Raw genomic sequence first — 26213 nt, forward strand, 5'->3', positions numbered from 1 at the left:
GTGCGCTCTCCTCTTTTGTTCATCCTCTATGCAAACATGTGCCGTAGCAGCAGAGAGGATAGAACGATTTTAAAGTATGCAGATGACAGTTATTGTCAGCCTGCGAAAGACAATGACAGGAGTCACTGCCCAGTGTCATTGATTTCCTTGACTGGTGCAGGACGTCTTTTCTTGAAATGAACATTTCTAAAACTAAAGACATGATCATTGACTTTCATAAAAAAAAGTTCTCCCAGTCAAGAGGCAACAGTTGTAAAAGGTCAGACAGTGGAGTGTGTCAGCACATAGAAATATCTTGGAGCTATCATTGATGACAAGCTGAACTTTGAGGCAAACGTGACGCTGTGTACAAAAAGGGACGCCGGCGCCTCTATTGTCTGAGGAAACTGTCCACTTTTAACGCGGACAGAACATGCTGACCGTGTTTTATCGTGCTTTTATAGAATCAGGTTTTATCTTCTGTCTTGTTTCATGGTTTGGAAGCCTGTCCCTCAAAAACAAAAATTGTTTAAACCAATTGTGAAATGGTCGCGTAGCTGATTGGAGAGTCTCAGATTCAGCCAAATCCCTGTACGAAACAGTGTACAGAGGGTAGCTGGGTTCGTTTCTCAGAGATGCCTCCCACCCTCTTCATGGTGAGTTTCAGCTGCTCCCCTCAAGTCGGATAGTTAGGGTACCAACTTATAAAACCAAACGTTACCAAAACATTTGTTGTACCAGCAGCTATCAGTGTGTTAACAGTACAGAAACTTAAATATAACTTATGTAGTTATTTTTTGAAAAGTTCTCTTATATTGTTTTATGAACAGCACATTTTTATTTTATTTAGCTTTTTATCCTTTGGCTCGGTAGGACATGTTTTTATCTATTGATGTTTAACTTATCGGCTTTTATTTTATTTTGGGGCTGTCCTTGTTGTTCTTTTAGCTTTTTACACTGTTTTCGCTTTGTCTTCTACCTGCGAAATATAGCGAAGATTCGTCCCATCCTGTCTATGGCTGATGCTGAGACCCAGATTCATGCATTTGTTTCTTCTAGATTGAACTACTGCAATGTTCTATTTTCTGGTTTACTGCAGTCCAGCATTAGGGCTCTCCAGTTGGTTCAAAATGCTGCTGCCAGATTTTTGACAGGAAGCAGAAAGTTCGACCACATTACACCCATTTTGGCGTCTCTTCACTGGCTTCCTGTCCCAGTGAGATCAGATTTTAAGGTTCTGTTACTAACCTATAAAATTGTTCATGGACTGGCACCTCCCTAGCTGACCTAATTAAACCTTACGTACCGGCCCAGGCTCTGCGATCTCAGGGTGCAGGACTACTTTATGTTCCTAGGATGAATAAGAAGTCTGCGGGTCACAGAGCTTTCTCTTATCATGCCCCTGTTCTGTGGAATGATCTCCCTGCATCAATAAAACAGTCAGATTCTGTGGAGACTTTCAAGTCCAGACTTAAGATGCACTTATTTTCTCTTTTTATGGCTATAGCATGTTGAATTGTTTCGGTGTGAAGCACCTTGGGGGACACTGTTGTGAATTGGTGCTATATAAAGTGAAATAAATTGAAATTAATTGAATTATACATATCCATATATAGTCATATCTGAGATAAACAAGGTTTTTGGACTCATAAGATTCTTATTCTGCGTGTTGTTCTAAAAGCTACAAGAAGAGGAGCCTTTATAGTCTTTGTACATACATACATACATACAACAAAATCTGTCATCTGCATTTAACCATCCTAATTACAGTTAGACACAGTCCAACCACTAGGGGCAGTGTGCAGCCTCAGTCCGGCGCCTGGGGACCAACTCCAGATGTCGAGACACTGTCTTGGTCAGTGGCAAGGAGCAGACTCCAAATAAGCATGCAAACTCCACACAGAAAGGCCGGGAAGTGATCCCACGACCTTCTGCTGTGAGGCACCAGTGCTAGCCACTGTACTGCCTCATTTAAGACTCATTTCAAGAAATCTTTATGAGAACAAAAGAATATTCAAGATTTGATCTCTTTTTGTAGATGCTGAGCAAACTGATTTACTTTGAGCCGGTCGTTGGACAGTTGACCTTTGCTACAGGGTGAGTTTGCAGACTTGGACAGAGTTCATTTTCTTTCCTGTCTCATGAACAAATATCAACAGTTGTGTTGTTGATGTGCAGTGATGTCAGCATGATGAAAGAGTATTCCTGAGATGGCGTTCTTTGGCCTAAAACTGTTGTGCTCACCAAATCATGGAGACCAGAAACAGGTAATGTCCCAGCTGCAGCTGTGACGCACTGATGAATGGCTGAAGGTCTGGAGCACACAGACGTTTCTGTTCAGTAGAGATCAGCTTCAGCCAGAAGTGACCTGAGTGTTGCAGTATCTTACAGACAGAAGCTCATTCATAAACCCCAAATCAGATAAACACTGTGATTCTTACATAGCCTTTGACTTTTATTACGTGCCAACCGTATGAACCAAAGGTATTTCATGTTTGTTTTAAATTTTAATTTTTTTCCAGGCAACTTCATTTCACGTGTTTACATCCATTCCTGCATATAGGCTTGCAAATACGTAAACTATGCTCACAAAGTTAGCATTGTGAAAACTCAACAGCAGTTTCCCATCTTCGCTGAACTTGTTCCTCACATCTAAAAGTTTAATTCTCCCTCTGGATGATTTGAGTTGGAAAACGTAGCTGCTTTCTTCTGCGTTGTTTCTTGCTAACTCGCGTCCTGATGGATATTTTAGTAACCGCCATACAAATGACCGTTTGCATGTCAGTGCTTCTGAGTCAGTCTCCATGTGTTGAGGTCATCTGTCTTTAGACAATGACAATGCAACAATCATTTTTCTTGATAATTATTTTTTGTAAGTACTGGCTGTTGTATATTCTTTAGGAACTGTTCACAAGTTCTGTGTGACATTGTGCAAAAATATTCTTGTATAAGTCATATGGTGTTGTTGTCTGTACCCGCCCTGGCAGTCACTGCAGAGAGTTTTTCACCGGCTGCTCTTTGTGATCCTGATGATGATAAACCCAACCAAGGGAAGCCGACCCTCCTCACACCCACCAGACTGTCCTCACCACCCACAACCGGCTATTCATTTTGTTTGGTAACAAGTTTTTGATTACTTCTAATGCAAACTGAAATAATCGTGTGCAAATCTACGGTTCTTTTTAATCCCCTTAACTGAATGGAAAGTTGAATGTTTTTTATTTTAAAGAATGGTCGCTTATTGACCGTTTCATGCTAGATGTTTACAAAGGGCTGGGGTGGTGGATGAGCGGTTCACTGAGCTTGTTTCCAGTGCGGAAGGTTCCTGGTTCAAATCCCACCCTTGCCACATTTCTCCATGTAATGTGGAGTTGTGCCAGGAAGGGCATCTGGTGTAAAACTTGCACCAAATCAACATGCAGATCCACTTTGGGTTTGCTGTGGCGACCCTGAGTGAAAACAGGAAGCAGCTGAAGGGACTTACTAACTAGTTTGGGGGGAGGCTGCATAAATTCCCGTAAAGTTGGAATATTTTAAAAGAACCTTAAAGCTGTTTATAAGAAACAGGGCTCACGTCTGCTACAGATGCTGGCTTGTGTTATGCTTGATTTATACTTCTCCGTCTCGGCAGCTCCGTACCCTGTCTGACGTGCACCTCTCAAAATGAAACTACACATCGAAACAACAGAGACTGCAAGGGCTTGATTGGGCACTTCTCCAGTTTCACTCCCTTCTCTCTGATCATATTTAAAGTTTTTGCTGTGCGCACTCCAGTCAGATTTAAAAATCGAAGGTTTTAGCAGAGAAGTCCGCAAATATGACCAACTTTACAACATGGAGTCTAATAACTACAACGATACTCAAATGACCCACAATTCATGTCGAGAAATTGCACGTAGTGATGGTTTGGAGGTTGATTATTGTATAAAGAGTACCAAGAAGGTGCCATGTACGGCTGCCTCTGTATTTTGGTATGTACTCGTTAGTTTGTTTTTGTGTTACTTTTGTGATTGCAACGGTGCCCATTTCAACCCACCAAGATCTCACAAAGATCAGAGGGAACAGTGGCAGTGGATTTGTTTCCCGCTTTTCTCGAGCCTTCAGTGGATTCACGGAGACGTGGCTCTATGGATCAATACCGGACTTCACACTGCAGCTGAAAGTTTTCTAAATTTCCAGAGTGGACCGAGATGCAGGACTCTCCGGCAAAAAGAGGGTGGTGGAATCTGCTTTTACATCAACAGCAGCTGGTTTTAACGATGTGACAGTGATCCAACAGCACTACTCTCCTGATCTGGAAACTTTTTTATTAATTTCGTGCAACTTACCACTTGAATCCTCGTCATTTATTCTGGTCGGTGTTTATATTCTGCCACTGGCTAACGTGCATGAGGCACAACGCACGCTCACTAACCAGATACTTTGTGTGGAGCAGGCTAACCTAGATGCTTTAGTTATTGTCCTAGGTGACTTTAACAAAGGTAATCTGTCCTAGGAACTTCCCAAATACAGACAGCCTATTAAATGTCTGACCAGAGAGGACAGAACTCTGGATTACTGTTACACAACTATGAACAATCTTATTATGCCATCTAGGGCTGCAAACTATCGATTATTTTTAGTAATCGTGTATTCTATCGATTATTCTGGTGATTATTCGAGTTAGAAACCTTGCATTTGCAACAGCTTATTTTCTCCTCTGACAACGTGCAGCGTTGAACGGTTGCGTGGGGAGATGCACTTACAAAAACGAGTCTGGTGATCTAAATCAGAATTTCAGAAAACCCTTTGGTGGATGTCATAGGGGAAATCCAAGCCTTCATTTCAAATTTCCCAAATCTGTCAAGGCTTCCCAATGGCTGAGTGGGTTGAAGAACTGGCACATCTTTGATGATCAAACAAACCTATTTCGCATCTGTAGGATTCAGTCAAAGGTTCAGTGGGTTGCAAAAGTATTCACACCCCTTGGTATTTCATGCATTTTAATTTGTTTATGGCATTTCAAATACAAAAGTAAATCAGGCTTCTCTAATGTAAAATTTCTAAGTTATCTTTCTTCGACTCAAACTGAAAGTAAATCTCTACAACTTGATATAAATTAATTAAAATATAAAGCCAAGATGATGGGTTGCATAAGTTACGAGGTCTGTTAGAAAGTATCCGACCTTATTATTTTTTTAAAAAACAAATGGATTTGAATCACGTGATTGCGTCAGACAAGCTTGAACCCTCTTGCGCATGCGTGAGTTTTTTCATGCCTGTCGGTTGCATCATTCGCCTGTGAGCAGGCTTGAGTGAGGTGTGGTCCACCCCTCTCGTCTATTTTTATTGCAAATAAATGTCTGAATGATTTGGAGCTTTGCTGCATCAATTTTTTTCCAGAAACTGTGAGAGACCTCCAGGTGGACACCATTCGAAAACTAATATGGCTTTCAGGGACGATTTATGGGGAATTAAACAGATTACGGGGTGTACTGCCGCTTTAAGGACGGCCCACTACTGCTGAGAGCGCGATGCGCTCCCAGCCCCCACGACAGGCTGACACCCCGCTGGAACAACCAGATCATTTCCAATGTGAAGCTTTGTTGATCCAGGACCTCATCTGACTTTCACAAAAAGGCAGAAAATGTGGACATCAGCACTTTTCCCGGCACATTTCCACCATTACGGAGTTTTTTTCATGGAAAGAAAAGTGGAGGGACGCGCCACGGCTCCGTTCATTACGTGGACAAAACCACCTCGGTGTTGGTCTCTCAGGACAGCTTTCAGGTGGATTTCAGACGGATTCCAGTTGCTTGCCAGTCGTGTGAATATCCGATTGTGATTGTGCATGAGCTGGACATGCCAGAACATGTCCCGTGAGGCTTCATCATGGCGTTGCTTTGCGCCAAGCGGCTGCACCGCGACACGCCGAACTCCTCCGCACGTCTGTCTTAATGTGCCGGAAAAGTGCTGATGTCCACGTCTTTTCACAATTCCTGTGCTGGTCAGAGGACATACCGGATCAAGACAGCGTCCAGTTTAAAAATTAACGGCACATTTCACTGTTACAAGAGTTTTTGTCGCCGCTCAGCGCAAAGCAACGCTGTGATGAAGCCTCACGGGACATGTTTTGGCATGTCAGCTCATGCACATCACAATCGGATATTCACACGACTGGAAAGCAACCGGAATCCGTCTGAAATCCACCTTTAAGCCGTCCTGAGAGACCAACTCCGAGGTGGATTTGTCCGCGTAATGAACGGAGCCGTGGTGCGTCCCTCCGCTTTTCTTTCCATGAAAAAACTCCTGTAAGATGGAATGTGCGGAAAAAGTGCTGATGTCCACATCTTCTGCCTTTTTTTGAAAGTCAGACGAGGTCCCAGACAACAAGCCTTTCACGTTGGAAATGATTGTGGTTGTTCCAGCGGGGTGTCAGCCTGTCGATGGGGGCTGGGAGCGCGCCGCGCTCTCAGCAGTTGTGGGCTGTCCTTAAAGCGGCAGTAACACCCCGTAATCTGTGTAATCCCCACAAAAACATCCCTGAAAGCCATATTAATTTTTTGAACGGTGTCCACCTGGAGGTCTCTCACAGTTTCTGGAAAAAAATTGATGCAGCAAAGCTCCAAATTGTTCAGACATTTATTCGCAATAAAAAATAGAAGAGAGGGGTGGACCACACCTCACTCAAAGCCTGCTCACAGGCGAATGACGCAACCGACAGGCATGAAAAAACTCACGCATGCGTACAAGGGTTCAAGCTTGTCTGACGCAATCACACGTGATTCAAATCCATATGGTTTTTAAAAAAAATAATAGTCGGATACTTTTCTAACAGACCTCGTAATCAGCCCCTTGGGTATAATACCTGTAAATAATCAGTTTAATTGCCAGTTTTCTTCACACAAATCAGGGGATGGATACATGAACATTTCCAGGTCACTGAATATGTCTTGGACTTTATTTACATCAGTTATGAAGAAATACAAACAGTATGGCACTCTATGGTAAATCTGTGTGGAGTAGACAGTTCTCAAAAACTGAAGAAGAGTGAGGAAAGCCACCAAGACACCCAGGCAACTCAGAAGACGTTATAGACTTCTGTGGCTGTGATTGGAGAAATTGTGCACAGTGCAAGTTTTGCATTTTGTATCTGTAGTTATACAGCTTCATGATGAAGTGGTACAGAGGAGGGTTTTCTTAAAAGAAGACCTGGAAGTTCAGCTACAATTTGCCAGAAGGTACATCTGAGATGCAAGCCTAGATTTAATGTTTTGGTGGAAAAAAAAAAACCCTCCTCTGTACCACTTCATCATGAAGCTGTATAACTGGGGATAAAACATGCACTGTGAGGATATCTAAACAGTGGAGCAGTGAGGCTGTGGAGGTTCAGGCACATTGGAAAACAGAGTGGGATCTGTTCAGCTGCTGTGGGGACTGCTGCAGACCATCACACACCACGGTGAGGTAAAATATCAACAAGCTCTGGTTTAGTCCTAAACAGAGATGAGGCTGCAGAAGGAGGAAGCTTTCAGGAGCTTGTACAAGGTTTGATTTAAAGAATCAAAGTACAGGTTTGGGATGGCGGTTAGAGAAGCTAAATGACTGTATGCTGAGAAACTTCAACACCAGTTCTCAACCAGTGACTCCACTTCTGTGTGGAAGGGGCTCAAACAGATCATCAACTTTAAACCAAACCTTCCACACTCTGCCAAGGACCCTCGTCCGGCCAACCAGCTGAATGGGTTCTACTGCAGATCCATTCCATCCATCCATTTTCTTCCGCTTTATCCGGAGTTGGGTCGCAGGGGCAGCAGCTCAAGCAAAGCCGCCCAGACCTCCCGATCCACACACACCTCCCCCAGCTCCTCCAGGGGAACCCCAAGGCGTTCCCAAGCCAGCCGAGAGATGTAGTCCCTCCAGCGTGTCCTGGGTCTTCCCCGGGGCCTCCTCCCAATGGGACGTGCCCGGAACACCTCTCCAGCGAGGCGTCCAGGGGGCATCCAGAAAAGATGCCCGAGCCACCTCAACTGACTCCTTTCGACATGGAGGAGCAGCGGCTCGACTCCGAGCTCCTCCAGAGTGACTCGTAGTCGAGCCTGGAGTTGGGGCTCGCGCGCGAGCGCCTGGTGGTCGCGCCTTAGCCCATGGGGCCCGGCCGGGCTCAGCCCGAAAGAGCGACATGGGCCCGCCCTCCTGTGGGTTCACCACCTGCAGAGGGGGCCATGGGGGTCGGGTGCAGAGAGGATTGGGTGGCGGTCGAGGCCGGGTGGCCCGGCGGCTCGGTCCATGCTAACAGCCCCTGGCTGTTGGGACGTGGAATGTCACCTCTACTGCAGATTTGAAAGATAATGGGACAGTCCAAATACCAACCCCTTGATCACCAGCTCCAACCCATCAGTACCTCCTCCCCCACCGCAACTGGGTTCTTCTCCCCCACACAACTGCTTACAGCAAGGACCCCCACCTCCTCCCCCATCACGCCTTTCTCCATTCATGAGAGGGATGTCAACAGGCTATTCAAGAGACAGGACTCACGCAAAGCAGCCGGACCTGACTCTGTCTCCCCATCCATACTAAAGAACTGCACAGACCAGTTGTTGCCAGTGTTCAGACATCTTAAACACCTCACTGGAGACATGCCAGGTGCCAGCATGTTTCAAGATCTCCACCATCATCCCCATCCTCAAAAAAACTAAGAACTTCAGGCCTTAATAACTAAAGACACGTCGCCCTGACATCTGGTGATCAAGACCTTTGTGCGCCTTGTCCTCATACACCTCAAGGCCATCTCTGACCCAGTCCTGGTTTGCCTACAGACCCAACATGTCTGTAGATGCTGTCAACACGGCCCTCCAGTTCATCTGGACTCCCCAGGAACCTATGCTAGGCCTCTGTTTGTGGACTTCAGCTCTCATCCTGGCCCTGCTGCAGGACTAGCTCTCTCAGCTTGGCGTGCGCCACCTGCAGGTGGATCACTGACATCCTGTCCAACAGAAGGGAGCACGTGAAGCTGGGGGAGCACATCTCCAACACATGGTCCATCAGCACTGGATCCCCCAAATGCTGGGTTCTTACTCCTCTACTCTTCTCCCTGCACACCAACAGCTGCATCTCCATTCACCAGTCTGTGAAACTCCTGCTGTTTGCAGCCAATACGACCCTAATCGGACTCATCTCTGATGGGGACAAGTCTGCCTACAGGCGGGAGATCGATCACCTGGTGTCCTGGTGCAGAGAGGAACATTTGGGGCTCAATGCTGTCAAGAAAGTGGAGATGGTTGTTGACATCCGAAAGAACCCAGTCCTGGCTGCCCCCATCACCCTGTGTGACTCTCCAGTCGCCATTGTGGTGTCCTTCCGTTACCTGGAGATCACCATCACCCAGGACCTCAAGTGAGAGCTGAACGTCAGCTCTTTCATCAAGGGAGCGCAACAAGGATGTACTTTCTGCGGCAGCTGAGGAAGTTCAACCTGCCAAAAACAATGATGGTGAACTTCTACATTGCCATCACTGAGTCTCCTCCTCCTCCATCACTGTCTGGTACGCTGCTGCCGCCGCTGAGAAGAGGAGCAGACTGCAGTGTATCATCCACGCAGCAGAGAAGGTGATCAACTGCAGTCTGCCATCCCTACAGGACCTGTGCACCTCCAGGTCCCTGAGGCGAACAAGGAAGATAGTGGCTGATCCCTCTTACCCAGGACACAAACTCTTTGTCACTCTTCCCTCTGGCAGATGGCTGAGGTCCATCAGGACCAAAACCTCAAGACAAACAGCTTCTTTCCATCTGTAGCTAGACTTATAAATAATGCCAGGGACCCCCCCCCACCCCCCCCCCCCACTACCATAAACACAATATGGACAGTTTCTGTCCATATTGTCATATTTGCAGATGACAGAAATGGATGGCTTTACTTTTAAAATCTACACAACTTTTTTGCTGTCCTGTTTTGCTTAGGCTTGCCATAGAGGATCCAGTACAATTCCTTGTGTTAATGTGGTACAATTTTACACTGCCTTTCCTGACATATGGGCATGGGTAACTGGAATAATCCAGGTATAACTAGTGGCTCTTTAATCTTTAGCTGGAGTGTACAAACACTATTTTATTTATATATATATATATATATATATATATATATATAATATATTATAGTCTATTTCTACCTCATTTCTCTTATCTTACTTGTATTATTACAAGTATCTTATCTTAATGGTAAGAGGGGAAAAAACAGCTATAGAACCCAACTGATATGATTTGGGAGATATGAGAGAAAAAAAATTGATGCTGATATATCTGTTCATGAAACCCTTATGACAAAGCAGTGTCATTGAGACTCTGTCACTTAGCTTCTCGAGGTCTGCTGTCAGGTCATCCATTGATTCTGCAAAGATCATAACATTGTTTTTGAAGTCGAGGTCAAGCCTACTCATGAAAAGACCCCGTGAACAGAACAGAAGTCTGAACACATCCGTGATGAAAAACTAGAATCCACTGGGAACAAGTTTGCCCCTGTGTTGTGCTCCGCACAGTTCCTGTGGATAGGCCTGCTGTGATGTCCAGCAAGTTGTAGGATACTTGAAAAAAATCATTTGTCTGCCTGGGTGGTTGCCATGCAGGACCCAAGGCTGTTCCATGGTGGTTTGGATGTGAGGAAGTGGAGCACCAGCACATGGCCCCAGACTTAGCTTGTAACATTGAACATATTCTGCAAGGACTGTTGACATTCAGAATAGAACTTTGGCATTGTGGATACAGTGAAACTTGTTTTAGCAGCATCTCTTCAGCACCAAATCAGCATATCAAAAACAATGTATCATAAAAGAGCAACACATCACATCCAACCACGCAGAACTAAAAACAGCACATATATATACACAACAGATGCTAGATGTGTGCTGATGCAGACTCACATAAAGTGCATTATTAGAGAAAACGTGCTCATGTACATAGGGTGCAATTAAGGAGAAGGATTTAAACACTTGACCGCTTGCGGGTAAAAGCTATTTAGCAGTCAGTTGTGTGTGCACCTAGTGCCCTGTATCTCCTTCTCGAAGGGAGGGAGGTGAACAGTTGGTGTCCAGGGAGTGTGGGGTCTTTGGCTTTCCTCTGAAGCCTACCAGACATAAATCTCAGACAGAGGGGGCGATTGGTCCCTATGACCCTCTCTACTGTTTCACCAGCTGCTGTAGAGTTTTTTTTTGTCCTCTGCCATGCAGCTCCACACAGTGCAGCAGTAGGTATGGCAGTTTTAATGTGGACAGAACTAGTCTCTCCAAACATTTAGGTGATTATGGTGTAAGTACAACTGGACGATAGTTGTTCAGGCAGCTCACCGTGCTTTTCTTGGTTCCTGGGATGATTGTGTTGGACTTGACGCATGTAGGACAACACACTGCAGCAGTGATGAGGTTGAAGATGGTGGTAACACTCCTGCCAGCTGGTCAGCACAGGCATTAAGATGCATCCAGATACTCCATCTGGCCCTGTTGCCTTCCTGATGTTCAGGTCTGTTCAAGGCTTTGAGCTGGTGTTGATGGACCTGTATCCGCTGGCCTTCCTCTGGTAGATCTGGCTGCCAGTTGGTCTTTGCATGCTGCTGGTCAAATCGAGCAAGACTGGTTCAGGGTGTTGGTAGGGAGCTGCACTGCTGATTTTATATCCAGTGAGAGTTTTTATCCCCTGCCACATTTCATGAGCTGTTGGTGTTAAAATGCTCCTTCCTCTATATGCTCTTTGTGTCTGTGTTTTAGCTTCCTTGATGCCCCTCCTCAGTCTCTGTGGCGCCTCTCTGTACTCCCGGTTGAGTCCCTGATTTAAATGCGGAGTCACGCTCTTTAATCAGAGTTTGCACTTCTTTGTTGAACCAAGGTTTCTGATTAGGAAATACCTTGACAGACTTGTTTCTCACACAGTCCTCTGAACAGAAGTTTATGTAGGAGAGGACAGCTTGTTGTCTGTCCCTCCAAGGTATTCCTGCTGCAAAGACTTCCAGTCATTCACATCAAAGCAGTCCTGCAGAACTGAAGTTGCTTCTTCATTCCACACTTGACTGTTTTGGTGGAGGTTCTCTGCTGATCAAGGAGTCTATATTGCTTGCTGGATGAGGACACAGAGCCAAGTGATCTGAGAGACCAAGATGTGGAAGAGGGATGCCTTTATAGGCCTTCTGATGCTGGTGTACCCTGGTTGAGAGTGTTTTTATCTCGTGTTGGAATGTTCCACATTTTTGAAGAGCTTTGGCGTGATGGTTGTCAAATTGGAATGATTAAAGTCTCCTGCTTGCGATGACAGCGGTGTCTGTCGGGCCGTCATGCATTTATAATGGCCCCCTGCAGCTGATCTAAGGCTAGCCTAGCGTTAGCTACGGTGGGTATATAGACAGCAATTATCAATGTGGATGTGATTTTCCCGTGACAGGTAGAAAGCTCTGTAACTCAGGATCAATTCAATGTCTGTTGAACAGTGAGTCTCTAATATTCTGGCATCGGTGCACCATCTGTTGTGTGTATAAATACACAGACCCCCACCTCTGCTCTTACCAGAGTGACTGTTGCGGTCTGCTCTGTAAGCAATGCGGCCTGTTAGCTCAATAGCATCATCCAGCGTGTTTGAATCCAACCACGTCTCTGACGTAATCATCGCACAGTGCTCCAGAGGACTCGATGTAATCCGCAGTCTCAGCTCGTCCATCTTGTGTAGTGAACGTGCGTTGGTGAGGAAAAGGCTGGGGAGCGTTGGTCTGTCCGGGTTAGCTCTTAGCCTAGCCTTAGGCCTCCTCTCTTGCCTCTCCTTCACCATTGTCTCCACAGAGCCTCCTGGAGGGTCGCTGCTCCCCCATGGTGCTCCGGATCACCGGTGGGATAAAGTCCCAGTTGAATGTCGTTTGGACTTTTCCTGCTATAGCGCTAACAGCTCATTTCTGTTGCATCATCAGTCCAGTGAGGAGTATCAGTCTGAATAAACAAAGTAAAAAATGAGCGCTGAGACGAGAGGCTTGGCTGCTGCGTCCGACCGCGCTGCCATTACTTACACATTCACACTGATGTTCAGTGAGAACTTGCAGAGTGCGATGTGATCAGTGTTTGGCTTCTGAGAGACAAGTAACTGGGACTGGATCCAATTGACCAAGGGCCTTGCAAGTACCTTTACTGGTGTAGAGAAGAGTGTACTGCCCCTGTAGCTGTTTCCTTTCCAGAGGGGGATGGCCAGTATCTTTCTTCCAGCACTTTGGGATGATAAATCTGTCAGGCAGAAGTATCTACACCCTGGAGGAGTTCAGCTCCAATACCACAGAGCCTTGGAGCATCCCTGGCTCTCAACATGCTTCAATCTTGTTATACGTAGTGTTCAGAATAATAGTAGTGCTATGTGACTAAAGAGAATCCCGGTTTTGAGTATATTTCTTATTGTTACATGGGAAACAAGGGTACCAGTAGATTCTCACAAATCCAACAAGACCAAGCATCATGATATGCACACTCTTAAGGCTATGAAATTAGGATATAGTAAAAAATAAAAGTAGAAAAGGGGGTGTTCACAATAATAGTGTGCATTCAGTCAGTGAGTCTGTCATTTTGTTGGAACAAACAGGTGTGAATCAGGTGTCCCCTATTAAGGATGAAGTCAGCACCTGTTGAACATGCTTTTCTCTTTGAAAGCCTGAGGAAAATGGACGTTCAAGACATTGTTCAGAGAACAGCGTAGTTTGATAAAAAGTTGATTGGAGAGAGGGAAAACTTATACGCAGGTGCAAAAAATTATAGGCTGTTCATCTACAATGATCTCCAATGCTTTAAAATGGACAAAAAAAAAAAAAAAAAAAGATGCGTGGAAGAAAACGCAAACACCATCAAAATGGATAGAAGAATAACCAGAATGGCAAAGGCTCACCCATTGATCAGCTCCAGGATGATCAAAGGACAGTCTGGGAGTACCTGTAAGTGCTGTGACAGTTAGAAGACACCTGTGTGAAGGTAATTTATTTGCAAGAATCCCCCGCAAAGTCCCTCTGTTAAATAAAAGACATGTGCAGAAGAGGTTACAATTTGCCAAAGAACACATCAACTGGCCTAAAGAGAAATGGAGGAATATTTTGTGGACTGATGAGAGTAAAATTGTTCTTTTTGGGTCCAGGGCCGCAGACAGTTTGTGAGACGACCCCCAAACTCTGAATTTCAAGCCACACTTCACAGTGAAGACAGTGAAGCATGGTGGTGCAAGCATCTGATATGGCATGTTTCTCCTACTATGGTGTTGGGCCTATATATCGCATATCAGGTATCATGGGTCAGTTTGGATATGTCCAAAATACTTGAAGAGGTCATGTTGCCTTATGCTGAAGAGGACATGCCCTTGAATGGGTGTTTCAACAAGACAATGACCCCAAGCACACTAGTAAACCAGCAAAATCTTGGTTCCAAACCAACAAAATTAATGCCTCGCAGATGTGAAGAAATCATGAAAAACTGTGGTTATACAACTAAATAATAGTTTAGTGATTCACAGGATTGATAAAAAAAAAGCAGCTTGAACATAATAGTTTTGAGTTTGTAGCGTCAACAGCAGATGCTACTATTATTTGTGAACACCCCTTTTCTACTTTTTTTTTTTTTACTAATAGCCCAATTTCATAGCCTTAAGAGTGTGCATTAGTGTTATGACAATCTCAAATGTATTAGCCTGGGTTATAAATGATGAACTTTACCTAAAACTCACAAAAATGACTTTGGTTTTGCCAGATCTTGAAAAAACCTCCCGCACCTAAGACAGTTTCATATTTCACAGTAAAACACCTCGCGGCTCAAACAATCTTATTATAAACATGTCAGTTTTACATACAATACACATGAGGATACATGAAAATGAGTACATATAGCATTTGTCGTGTTTTTAATAGTATTTCAGATTTGTGTATTAGTGTTAATAATTTGCTGCTAAGATATGTCTGTTTTGCAAGGAGAACAAACCTCCTCCATCAACCTTACAGCTCTTTCAGCTACTATGAGTGGAGAAGCATTTCACAGCTTGGGACACTTCAGTTTGGATATTGCTGACAGCAGGTCTTCATAATCCGTCTCTGAATAGTGTTGGTTAGAAAACCAGGCCTGCGACCATGTAGTTGCAATGAAATCGCAAGTACCCTCAGCTGTTCTCGCCACTTTGCAAGAAGGGAAAAATGCAATAAGTGCTAAAATTCCTCGTGAGTTCCACCTGGCACTGTGAAGTGATGGCACCTTGTGCCATTTGATGTGAGGCCATTTTTCCTCCATTTTGTAAAACTTGTATGCTTCACAGAGCTCAAAAAGGAATTTAAAATCATATCTCCAGCCAAGGTTCTTATATTCTGGTATCACTTCTGTGCCTATGTATGCATTTTGTAAATCATCATACTGTTCCAAAATCTCATCAATAAACTCGTAGTTAATGTTAGGTGACCGTGACCGTATAGGAAAAAGAAGTCCACACATGTCGCAGAACAAGATCAAATGTTCTCTGAAGCCTGGCTACAACACCATTTTTGTGACCAGTATTGACTGCTGTGTGTCAGAGATGATCATCTGAATACTGTTCCATGCACTGTACTCATCAAGCAGGTCCTATCTGGTATATAGATGTCTGCAGTGGTTCTACTGATAAAAGCCAAAATGCCAAGTTGTAATGTTCTTCTGTCATTTTTCAAGTACACACCTTGGTACTCCTTATTGTCAATTTTCTTACCATCAAAATGCAAACAAAATTTCTCTTCAGAGATCAGTTCCATGAGGCGGTTCTTAACTTGTTCTGCATCTCTGATTGTTCGACGCCAGACAACAGACTGTGATGGTGTTGGGACACTAACTCCATCTTCAGCCAGACTTTGAAGCACCTGTGACGCTTTTCTGGTTGACAAAGAGTGTTTAGACACCAGTTTGGCAGCAGACTTTGTTGAGTGGCGTGTTCATGTTTATCTATAAATGGACTGCATTTATATAAATGGTAAATGGACTGCATTTATATAGCGCTTTTCCATCTGCATCGGACGCTCAAAGCACTTTACAATTATGCCTCACATTCACCCCAATGTCAGGGTGCTGCCATGCAAGGCGCTCACTACACACCGGGAGCAATAGGGGATTAAAGGCCTTGCCCAAGGGCCCTTAGTGATTTTCCAGTCAGGTGAGTATTTGAAACCATGATCTTCTGGACTCAAGCCCAACACCTTAACCACTAGACCATCACCTCCCCCATCATCTATTTTACCTTTATTTATTTTAATTATTGTTTAATAATATATTTTAGCAATATTTATTTGTATATATTTTCTTGTTATTTCTTGATACTTGTTAATTCTTTTCTTGTTACATTATTTTTAAATAGTATTGTGTAAACTCGTGTATTTTTAAAAGTGATGTGGTGCTAGGTGCGGGAGGTTTTTTTCATGATCCAATGAAATAAACTTCAAAAAAGTGATCTATGGGTAAAAGTTCATCAAATGCAACATCAGGAAAATGAAAGTTTTGAAAAAAGTTTTGTAGTCATAACCCTAGTGTGTGCATATCATGAATGCTTGGTCTTGTTGGATTTGTGAGAATCTACTGAATCTACTGGTACCTTGTTTCCCATGTAACAATAAGAAATATACTCAAAACCTGGATTCATCTTTTAGTCACATAGCACTACTATTATTCTGAACACTACTGTATGAGCACACTACTGTTTGGTGGCTCGTCAACCAGAAGCCTGGTGCTGGAGGAGACTCATGTTCTGGAAGGAGCATCAACTTTGTACAGCTGCTCAGTCAGCCAGCAGTCATCTGTCAGAATCGAGCCCTCGTCCAACTGCAGTGAGATGATTTGTAGCAGCTGAGGTTTGTACGACCATAGATTTTGAGTCACCTTCTGACAGATTCCTCTAAGCGGTGTCTTTGTACAGCCTGGAGGTGTGCAGGACTCTGGCTGATATTCAGAGTGCCCTCAGACAGCAAGCACCTTCTCCTGTGGACATTAGCCCCACCCCTTCACTGCCACCACAAACACCACGTCAGACTCACGATGTCAGGCAACTTCCAAGCTCTGTTTTTTTTTTTTGTTTGTTTGTGGTGGCCTTAATCTTAGTCATCAGGATATTTTGTACAATTTGGGCTTATGTTCTCCCTGTGTTTGTGATTACAGCCATATTGTGGAGGACATGAAGGAGCTGGCACGTCCATTCCTACAAATCCTCCTGCAGCATATCTGTTTCCAGGTGAATCCTCCACTGAATTCTGAGTCTTACTGCAGGAAGACCTCAAGAGTTCAGGAAAACTCTTCTTTCCGGCGTATTTACAGACCTTATTTGAGGGGTTGAGATTTTGCGATGTTTGCACTTTGGATCTGCAGATGGTGGAGAAGAGCGAGTTTCGAACTCACGGAGCCCAAGCTGTGGGCATGCTGACGTCTTGCATGACGAGTCCAGATTACGCCACATTCATCAGATGGCTGTATGACTGTTCCAGACACTCAAAGGTAACACCTCCTTTGTGATGTGTGAAATACTAAACACAAAAAAAAGTCTGCACACGACGGACTGAATAAGAAATCAATAAACTGCACATTTATTTTGTGGAATTATAAAATACGGTGAGAGGGGAGAGGAAACGGTCAGCCTGTTTTCAGGTAATAGGGCAGCGCAGTCGTGTTTGAACCCCTGCGTGATATCGCAGGATTTGACCGCTTGCAGCGACAGCCTCCTGTTGCGAAACGCAAACTTAGCATCACTTTACAAGGAAAGATGGCGTACTGTTTTCTTTTTGGCTGCATTCACCGAAGCAGTCGTGAAAAGTGCAGGTTTTTTTTCCAGCTCCCAGTGGAGAAGAGAAAACGAAGCAAATGGGGGACGTCGTGTTAGCTTACACAGCTAACCAGAGTAGCTGCGTCTCGCCTGCAAAACTGCCTCAACACATTTGAGCTCCGGGTCATAAACAAACTGCAACACATATCCACTTTCCACGACATCACTTTTTCTTTGCCTTTTCACTTTGGTGTGTAATTTTCCCAAACACTCAGTGCCGTGTTTTAGTGATGGGATGATGATACCTCAAGGAGTGTATTGACACACTATGCAAACTGTGCCGGCACTGTGTTGACACTGTGTTGGTCGCTCAATAGTGACCCCTGCAGTAGTTATAAAATCATTGCAGGTAAATAAGATGGAAAAGTTACTGTGCTGCAAACTCAACGTCAGCCTGTGAAATAGTTAATCGCCAGTCCTCTATTTAAAATATGATCTCATCATTGCATAATTTCATGTGCTCAATTTGTGTGTGGAGTTAAGTTGTTCATGAGAAGAGTTTAAAATTTGCTTAAAACCTTGTTTGTGTAAATGCTGAACTGAGTTGGTTTGTAAAATATAGCAAATTTGTCTGTAATAAAATTCAGAGTTAAAATTTGTAACTTGTGTATGGAAATTTAACTTAAGTGTTAAAGCATATGAAATAAAAGACTGAAAATAGATTCACTTATGCATTTTTATTGAGGAACAAAGGTTTCTGAAGGCGATTTCTCCTCTTACACACCAGTTCCCCTGCCTCAGAAAAAACTCTTTCACAGGGTACAGATGAAGATGGTGAGCAGAAAGATTTCAGTGCGAGTTGATAAAGGTGTGGATATGTTTTGTGGTTATTCTTCCAGTATTGTAAAGGAGTACAAACATATCTAATTGGAAAAATAACAGTAAACAAAGATTTACCTTATTTGGCGTCAAAAGATCAAAATTATTCCAGACTGGGGAAACGTCTGTGAACGTGCCATGAGGTCAGTGGAACAAGGTAGGGGCAAGAAAAACTCCAACAGCAAAACTCCATCCAACAAATCCGCAACATGTCGATACAGTTTGTTTCCTTATAAACACAATTTGGCGCGGCGCAGCCGAACGGCACAGTTCCCGTATCGGTCACGTGATTTTTTTTTTCTTTCTTAAAGCGATACGCGCACCGATACGGGGTTTCACTCTTGTGTGCTCGGCACAGTGTTGACGCACCAGTGTTCATCCCATCACTACCGTGTTTCTGCTGGGGACATACAAGGACTGTCCCCAGTTGTGGGATTATTGTTATATTTTAACCCTTTAGCACTGGTCCTCAAATGAGACTGCGTTGCCCAGCTGTAGCCGTTTCCAGCCACACACGTGGGCGCACAGAGAGGGGAGTAGTGTGTAGACCTGCTCTCCCTTTGGTGGTGCAGGTAAAACCCTAGGCATTGGTCCAGATGATGTGAAGACTTTGGTATTTGTAGCTTGCTGTGACCTGTAGATGGCGTTACTCTGTAGGGGTTTTATTGCACGGTGGATTTGTCTCTCACTCTGCTGACCTTCTCTGATCCTTCATACCTCAGTGTTTCAAAGCTGAAACACTTTTGAATGCTAGTACTTAATAACTGTTTACAAAAAGAAGAACTCAAAGGGACAACAGACCCAAACTACAGACCGATGCAGACAGTTTGTGTATGTGCATGTTCTCACACTTTAATGGAACATTATCACAAGTACAGAGATAATTTATTTGTGTATGTATGTGTGTGAATTAAAAAAAGTGGAGACCTTTTAATTAGAATAATTTTTTTTTTTAATGAGGTTAAAAAGTCACATTAGAATGAAAATTGTAAAGACAGCAGCACCAGAACTGCACTTTATTGGATTCCGGTGTCAGTGACGGATTCTCTGATGCTTCATGCATTTATTTTTGCTCACCGATTGCAGCCTGAGAAATAGATTGTCTGTTATTGTCTGTCATCTTCTAACTAAGATGGTCACTTAGCAGATAATCCACAGGCTGGTCGAACACGTCACGGAGAAGAAACTGACAGCAAAATGTTTTCCTTTATAACACAAAACCTGAAGGTAGGTGGAGTTTAGTTGATTTTAGAGTCCCTTTATACAGAGAGTAACGAGAGCTGAAAGTAACGAGAGCTGAAAGTAACGAGAGCTGAAAGCGACAAGGTACTCTCTGGCAGCTATGGCTTAGTGGTTAGCACTGTTGCCTCAGCAAGAAGGTCATGGGATCCATTCCCACCTGTGGTCTTTCTGTGTGGAGTTTGCATGTTCTCCCCGTGTTGTGTGGATGCTCCAGTTTCCTCCCATATTTAAAGACGTGCCATTCCAATAGGTGAATTGGAAACTTTGTAACTGCCCAGGTCTCCCAGGTCTCGATCTCAGTGGGACTAACCTGGTTAAATAAAGGTTAAATAAAAAAAAAAAAAAAAGACAACAGCTGAGCACTAAGTTGTGTGTATTTAATTGTAGCACTGCACAACCACGGAGTGGGGTCAGGGAGAACGGTGAAGAGGATTTTTTTGTGTTTAACTTGTCTGTCTGTGAGCGTGAGCCCAGCTTTGTTCCAGATCACCCTAAAGGGAAATTAGTTTGTCTGAAAAAACAAAACAAAACACATCAACACATCATATATGCACTTAAAAACACACAGACTCTCCTGAAAATGAACTTTTTCAGCTTTTTTTCATCGGTTCCACACATTCAGCAGCAGCTCCAGGCAAACTCAGAATAAATTAAATGTTTCACTCTCCAGCTGTCAAAAGTGCAGTTTGAGAATAAATTTAGTCACTTCTTTTAAAGACAGGGGTGGTGGCCAAGTGTTTAGTCCACTTGAATTCAGAAGGTTCCCGGGTCAAACCCCAGCCCTGCCACATCTCCATGTAATGTGGAGTTGCATCAGGAAGGGCATCTGTTGTAAAACTTGTGCCAATTCAACATGCAGGTCCACCTTTGATTTGCTGTGGTGACCCCGAGTGCAACTAGGGAGCAGCTGAAAGGTCTTACTTTTGCTTTCAATTTTGTAAAAGTACAAATTAAAGAAGTTTTTGGCAACATTGAATTTGTTGACTGACAGTATTCAGGTCAATCAATCAATCAATCAATTTTTTTTTTATATAGCGCCAAATCACAACAAACAGTCGCCCCGAGGCGCTTTATATTGTAAGGCAAGGCCATACAATAATTATGTAAAACCCCAACGGTCAAAACGACCCCCTGTGAGCAAGCAGTTGGCTACAGTGGGAAGGAAAAACTCCCTTTTAACAGGAAGCAAACCTCCAGCAGAACCAGGCTCAGGGAGGGGCAGTCTTCTGCTGGACTGGTTGGGGCTGAGGGAGAGAACCAGGAAAAGACATGCTGTGGAGGGGAGCAGAGATCGATCACTAATGATTAAATGCAGAGTGGTGCATACAGAGCAAAAAGTAGAAAGAAACAGTGCATCATGGGAACCCCCCAGCAGTCTACGTCTATAGCAGCATAACTAAGGGATGGTTCAGGGTCACCTGATCCAGCCCTACTATAAGCTTTAGCAAAAAGGAAAGTTTTAAGCCTAATCTTAAAAGTAAAAGGTCCAGGCCTCTTCTTTTAACATAGATTTTTTTTCTTTCTTTCTTGACATTAATACAAATGCTAAAACCAATGCAGCAGATACGTAACTGCAGCAGCAGTGTCGTGTAATTTGCTTATGAGGGATTGTTTGCTGTTGTGATGCTCTCAAATCCTGCATGGTTGTATTAGTTTTTTTATTTCTGTTGAAACACTTCTTTTGGTTTTTAAGTGTGTCTAGTCTGAATCTTATTTATCTACAGTCCTCCTCTTGTGAATTGCTAGCGGTTAGCTTTCGCAAACCTGGTGCCGTTTCTTTAATTAATGTTTTTACCAGTCTATAACTTCTGTTAGTTTTTCAGTATAACTGCTGGGATTTTAGGACATTATTTTGACTCCTGTGTAAATAATAGGAGTGGCTAGCATTTCGCTAGAGATTGCTCGCTCTTGGCTCGGCTATACTCTTGAATTTTCTGGTGCACAATACACTACTTACACTTTAAGTAAATCCTTCATGATTCTGGCAGATAGGGTGGCTCTTTTAGAGAGCTGTGTCCGTAAGCAAGAACAGCTTCTTAGCTCAGTGGAGATACAGTAGATGTTACTGGCACTCCAGATGAGGTTAGTGTTGGGCCGGCTAGCGTGCCCATTAGCATCAGCATAGAAACACCGGCTGTGGAGGATGACTTTCGGACTTCGGTTAGGTGGAGGAAGTCACGTAGGGTTTGGTGCCCGGTTGTGGTACCCCGATCACACATGCTACTGTGAGCCAGTTTTCTCCCTTAAATATGCCTGATGTGAGTTCTTTGAGCCCACGGGTGACTTCAACTCCTATCTCCAGGCCGAAACACCAGGCTTTAGTGATAGGGCATTCTATCATCCGCAAAGTAAAGTTGCAGATGCTGGCTGACTGACGTTCATTGTAGTCCTGGGGCCAGAGCTCCCGACACTGCCTCCCATCTTGGGATGCCGACGCTGCAGAAGGGTAGACAAATCAAGGAACATGACACAAGATACAGTACATAGTTATTCACGTCGGTGCCAATGATGTCAGGATGAAGCATTTTTTTTTCTCAAAATATATTTTATTGAAATTACACGTACAAAACAGAACAGAACAGGGCACACCAACGTAATACAGAATAAATTTGTCAAACCAAAATAAAAAGTTGCCCAGACAGATCTATATCAACTGATTTTATATATATATATATATATATATATATATATATATATATATATACACAAACAGACAAACAAAAATCAACCCCTACTCCAAATTCCAACCTATCACTTCCAGCACGGTACCATCCCTCCACCATAGGACCTGACTTGTGTAATATCCCAAGTATCGTCCGTCCCTACAAGTCAAAGGTGCTGGAGAGCTGGAAATGTTCTCAAAAAAGGACCCCATATTTTGTTAAAAGTATCCAGAGACTGTTTGAGCGAATACCTAATTTTTTCAAGTTTCAAACAAGACATTATATCTTGCAACCACTGTAAGTGAGACGGGGGGGAGGCGTCTTTCCATCTGAGTAGGATTGCACGTCGTGCTATGAGTAAAGAGAAGGCGATAGTGTTTTTTAACCTTACTTAAATGTAGTTTGTCCTCAAGTACCCCAAAAATAGCTGCTAGGGGGTTAGGTTCCAGTTTGGTGTTGAATACATGAGATAATGTTTCAAATATTTCCTTCCAAAAATTACTCTAACGCATGAAAAGAACATATGGCTAAGCGAGGCCTCTGCAAGATTACATCTGATACATAATGGGCTGACCGTCGGGTACATAGAAGCCAGCTTAGCCCTTGAGAAATGGGCCCGATGTACCACCTTAAACTGGATCAACTGGTGCCGTGTACAAAGCGAGGATGAGCTAACCAGCCCTAGAGCAGAGACCCATGCATCGTTAGATATGGGGAGGTCAATATCTTTTTCCCAAGCCATCTTGGATTTATCTTGTAATGGGGTTTTTAGATCCAGCATTAAATTATATAGCCTAGAAATTAGACCTTTCTTTGACAGGTTTAATGACATAATTCTGTCTATTGTTTCGGTCTCTTTGGTAGATGTAAAATTGGGAAGTGAGAAAGTGACGTGCCTGAAGATAACGAAAGAAGTCAGAGTTTAAAAGATTGAATTTCTCTTTAATCTGAGCAAATGATGCTACAGTCCCATCCATCAATAGGTCCCTGAAACGTATCAATCAATCAATCAATCAATTTTTTTTATATAGCGCCAAATCACAACAAACAGTTGCCCCAAGGCGCTTTATATTGTAAGGCAAGGCCATACAATAATTATGTAAAACCCCAACGGTCAAAACGACCCCCTGTGAGCAAGCACTTGGCTACAGTGGGAAGGAAAAACTCCCTTTTAACAGGAAGAAACCTCCAGCAGAACCAGGCTCAGGGAGGGGCAGTCTTCTGCTGGGACTGGTTGGGGCTGAGGGAGAGAACCAGGAAAAAGACATGCTGTGGAGGGGAGCAGAGATCGATCACTAATGATTAAATGCAGAGTGGTGCATACAGAGCAAAAGAGGAAAGAAACAATGCATCATGGGAACCCCCCAGCAGTCTGCGTCTATAGCAGCATAACTAAGGATGGTTCAGGGTCACCTGATCCAGCCCTAACTATAAGCTTTAGCAAAAGGAAAGTTTTAAGCCTAATCTTAAAAGTAGAGAGGGTGTCTGTCTCCCTGATCTGAATTGGGAGCTGGTTCCACAGGAGAGGAGCCTGAAAGCTGAAGGCTCTGCCTCCCATTCTACTCTTACAAACCCTAGGAACTACAAGTAAGCCTGCAGTCTGAGAGCGAAGCGCTCTATTGGGGTGATATGGTACTATGAGGTCCCTAAGATAAGATGGGACCTGATTATTCAAAACCTTATAAGTAAGAAGAGAATTTTAAATTCTATTCTAGAATTAACAGGAAGCCAATGAAGAGAGGCCAATATGGGTGAGATATGCTCTCTCCTTCTAGTCCCCGTCAGTACTCTAGCTGCAGCATTTTGAATTAACTGAAGGCTTTTTAGGGAACTTTTAGGACAACCTGATAATAATGAATTACAATAGTCCAGCCTAGAGGAAATAAATGCATGAATTAGTTTTTCAGCATCACTCTGAGACAAGACCTTTCTGATTTTAGAGATATTGCGTAAATGCAAAAAAGCAGTCCTACATATTTGTTTAATATGCGCTTTGAATGACATATCCTGATCAAAATGACTCCAAGATTTCTCACAGTATTACTAGAGGTCAGGGTAATGCCATCCAGAGTAAGGATCTGGTTAGACACCATGTTTCTAAGATTTGTGGGGCCAAGTACAATAACTTCAGTTTATCTGAGTTTAAAAGCAGGAAATTAGAGGTCATCCATGTCTTTATGTCTGTAAGACAATCCTGCAGTTTAGCTAATTGGTGTGTGTCCTCTGGCTTCATGGATAGATAAAGCTGGGTATCATCTGCGTAACAATGAAAATTTAAGCAATACCGTCTAATAATACTTCCTAAGGGAAGCATGTATAAAGTGAATAAAATTGGTCTTAGCACAGAACCTTGTGGAACTCCATAATTAACTTTAGTCTGTGAAGAAGATTCCCCATTTACATGAACAAATTGTAATCTATTAGACAATATGATTCAAACCACCGCAGCGCAGTGCCTTTAATACCTATGGCATGCTCTAATCTCTGTAATAAAATTTTATGGTCAACAGTATCAAAAGCAGCACTGAGGTCTAACAGAACAAGCACAGAGATGAGTCCACTGTCCGAGGCCATAAGATCATTTGTAACCTTCACTAATGCTGTTTCTGTACTATGATGAATTCTAAAACCTGACTGAAACTCTTCAAATAGACCATTCCTCTGCAGATGATCAGTTAGCTGTTTTACAACTACCCTTTCAAGAATTTTTGAGAGAAAAGGAAGGTTGGAGATTGGCCTATAATTAGCTAAGATAGCTGGGTCAAGTAATGGCTTTTTAAGTAATGGTTTAATTACTGCCACCTTAAAAGCCTGTGTTACATAGCCAACTAACAAAGATAGATTGATCATATTTAAGATCAAAGCATTAAATAATGGTAGGGCTTCCTTGAGCAGCCTGGTAGGAATGGGGTCTAATAAACATGTTGATGGTTTGGAAGAAGTAACTAATGAAAATAACTCAGACACAAGAGTGAACCAATGAGAGAAGTTGACTATCTACAAAAAAATAATCGATTCTATTGTATGAGTGATGGACCTGTGAGAAGAATGAGTATTCCCTGTTAGTAGGATGCAATAAGCGCCAAATATCACGAACACCAAACTCAGAAAGGAAATTGCAAATAAGATTGGCTGACCTACTGGCTGTGCTGGGATTGAGAGAGGACCTGTCCAAGACAGGATCCAACCAACAGTTAAAATCCCCCCCTAAGATAAGACTATGAGTAGTTACATCCGGCAGTAGAGAAAACAACCGTTTGAAAAAATCTGCATCGTCCGAATTGGGGCATAAACATTTACCAAAGCCACCAACGTATTGTATAGTTTACCTAAAACAATAACATACCGTCCGTATTTATCAGAGATTACGTTATGAAGTTTAAATGAAACGTTATGACTAATAAGTATTGAAACCCCTCGAGCCCTAGCCTCAAAGCACGAGTGAAAGCCTGAACCTGACCATGTGACAGTAATCGACTGGAATCTGAGCTACGAACATGGCTCTCTTGCAAAAAGGCTATCTCGGTCCTAAGGTGTTTGAGATGGGAGAAAACCTTCTTTTTTGACAGGATGGTTTAAGCCTTTAACATTCCATCTTGTTAGATTAAGATTATTAGTCATATTACACAATTAAAGAAAGGTAACCAAGACCGATAGCAAAGACCTGGTGAGTGGGACAGTGAACTGAGTGACCAGCACTCTATTCTAGCAATTAGCA

General features: G+C 43.3%; 1 protein-coding gene across 1 annotated transcript in view; it reads left to right on the forward strand.

Moving 5' to 3' along the window:
• Positions 1–26213, forward strand: part of LOC117505838 (condensin-2 complex subunit D3-like) — a 236142-nt gene that overhangs the window by 75156 nt on the left and 134773 nt on the right. Inside the window, 5 exon segments of the mRNA XM_034165369.1 lie at positions 2018–2076; positions 2180–2246; positions 2967–3097; positions 17114–17186; positions 17321–17446. Coding sequence (XP_034021260.1) covers positions 2018–2076; positions 2180–2246; positions 2967–3097; positions 17114–17186; positions 17321–17446 — 456 coding nt within the window.

The sequence above is a fragment of the Thalassophryne amazonica genome, unplaced genomic scaffold, assembly GCF_902500255.1.
Source record: "Thalassophryne amazonica unplaced genomic scaffold, fThaAma1.1, whole genome shotgun sequence".
NCBI lineage: Eukaryota > Metazoa > Chordata > Actinopteri > Batrachoidiformes > Batrachoididae > Thalassophryne > Thalassophryne amazonica.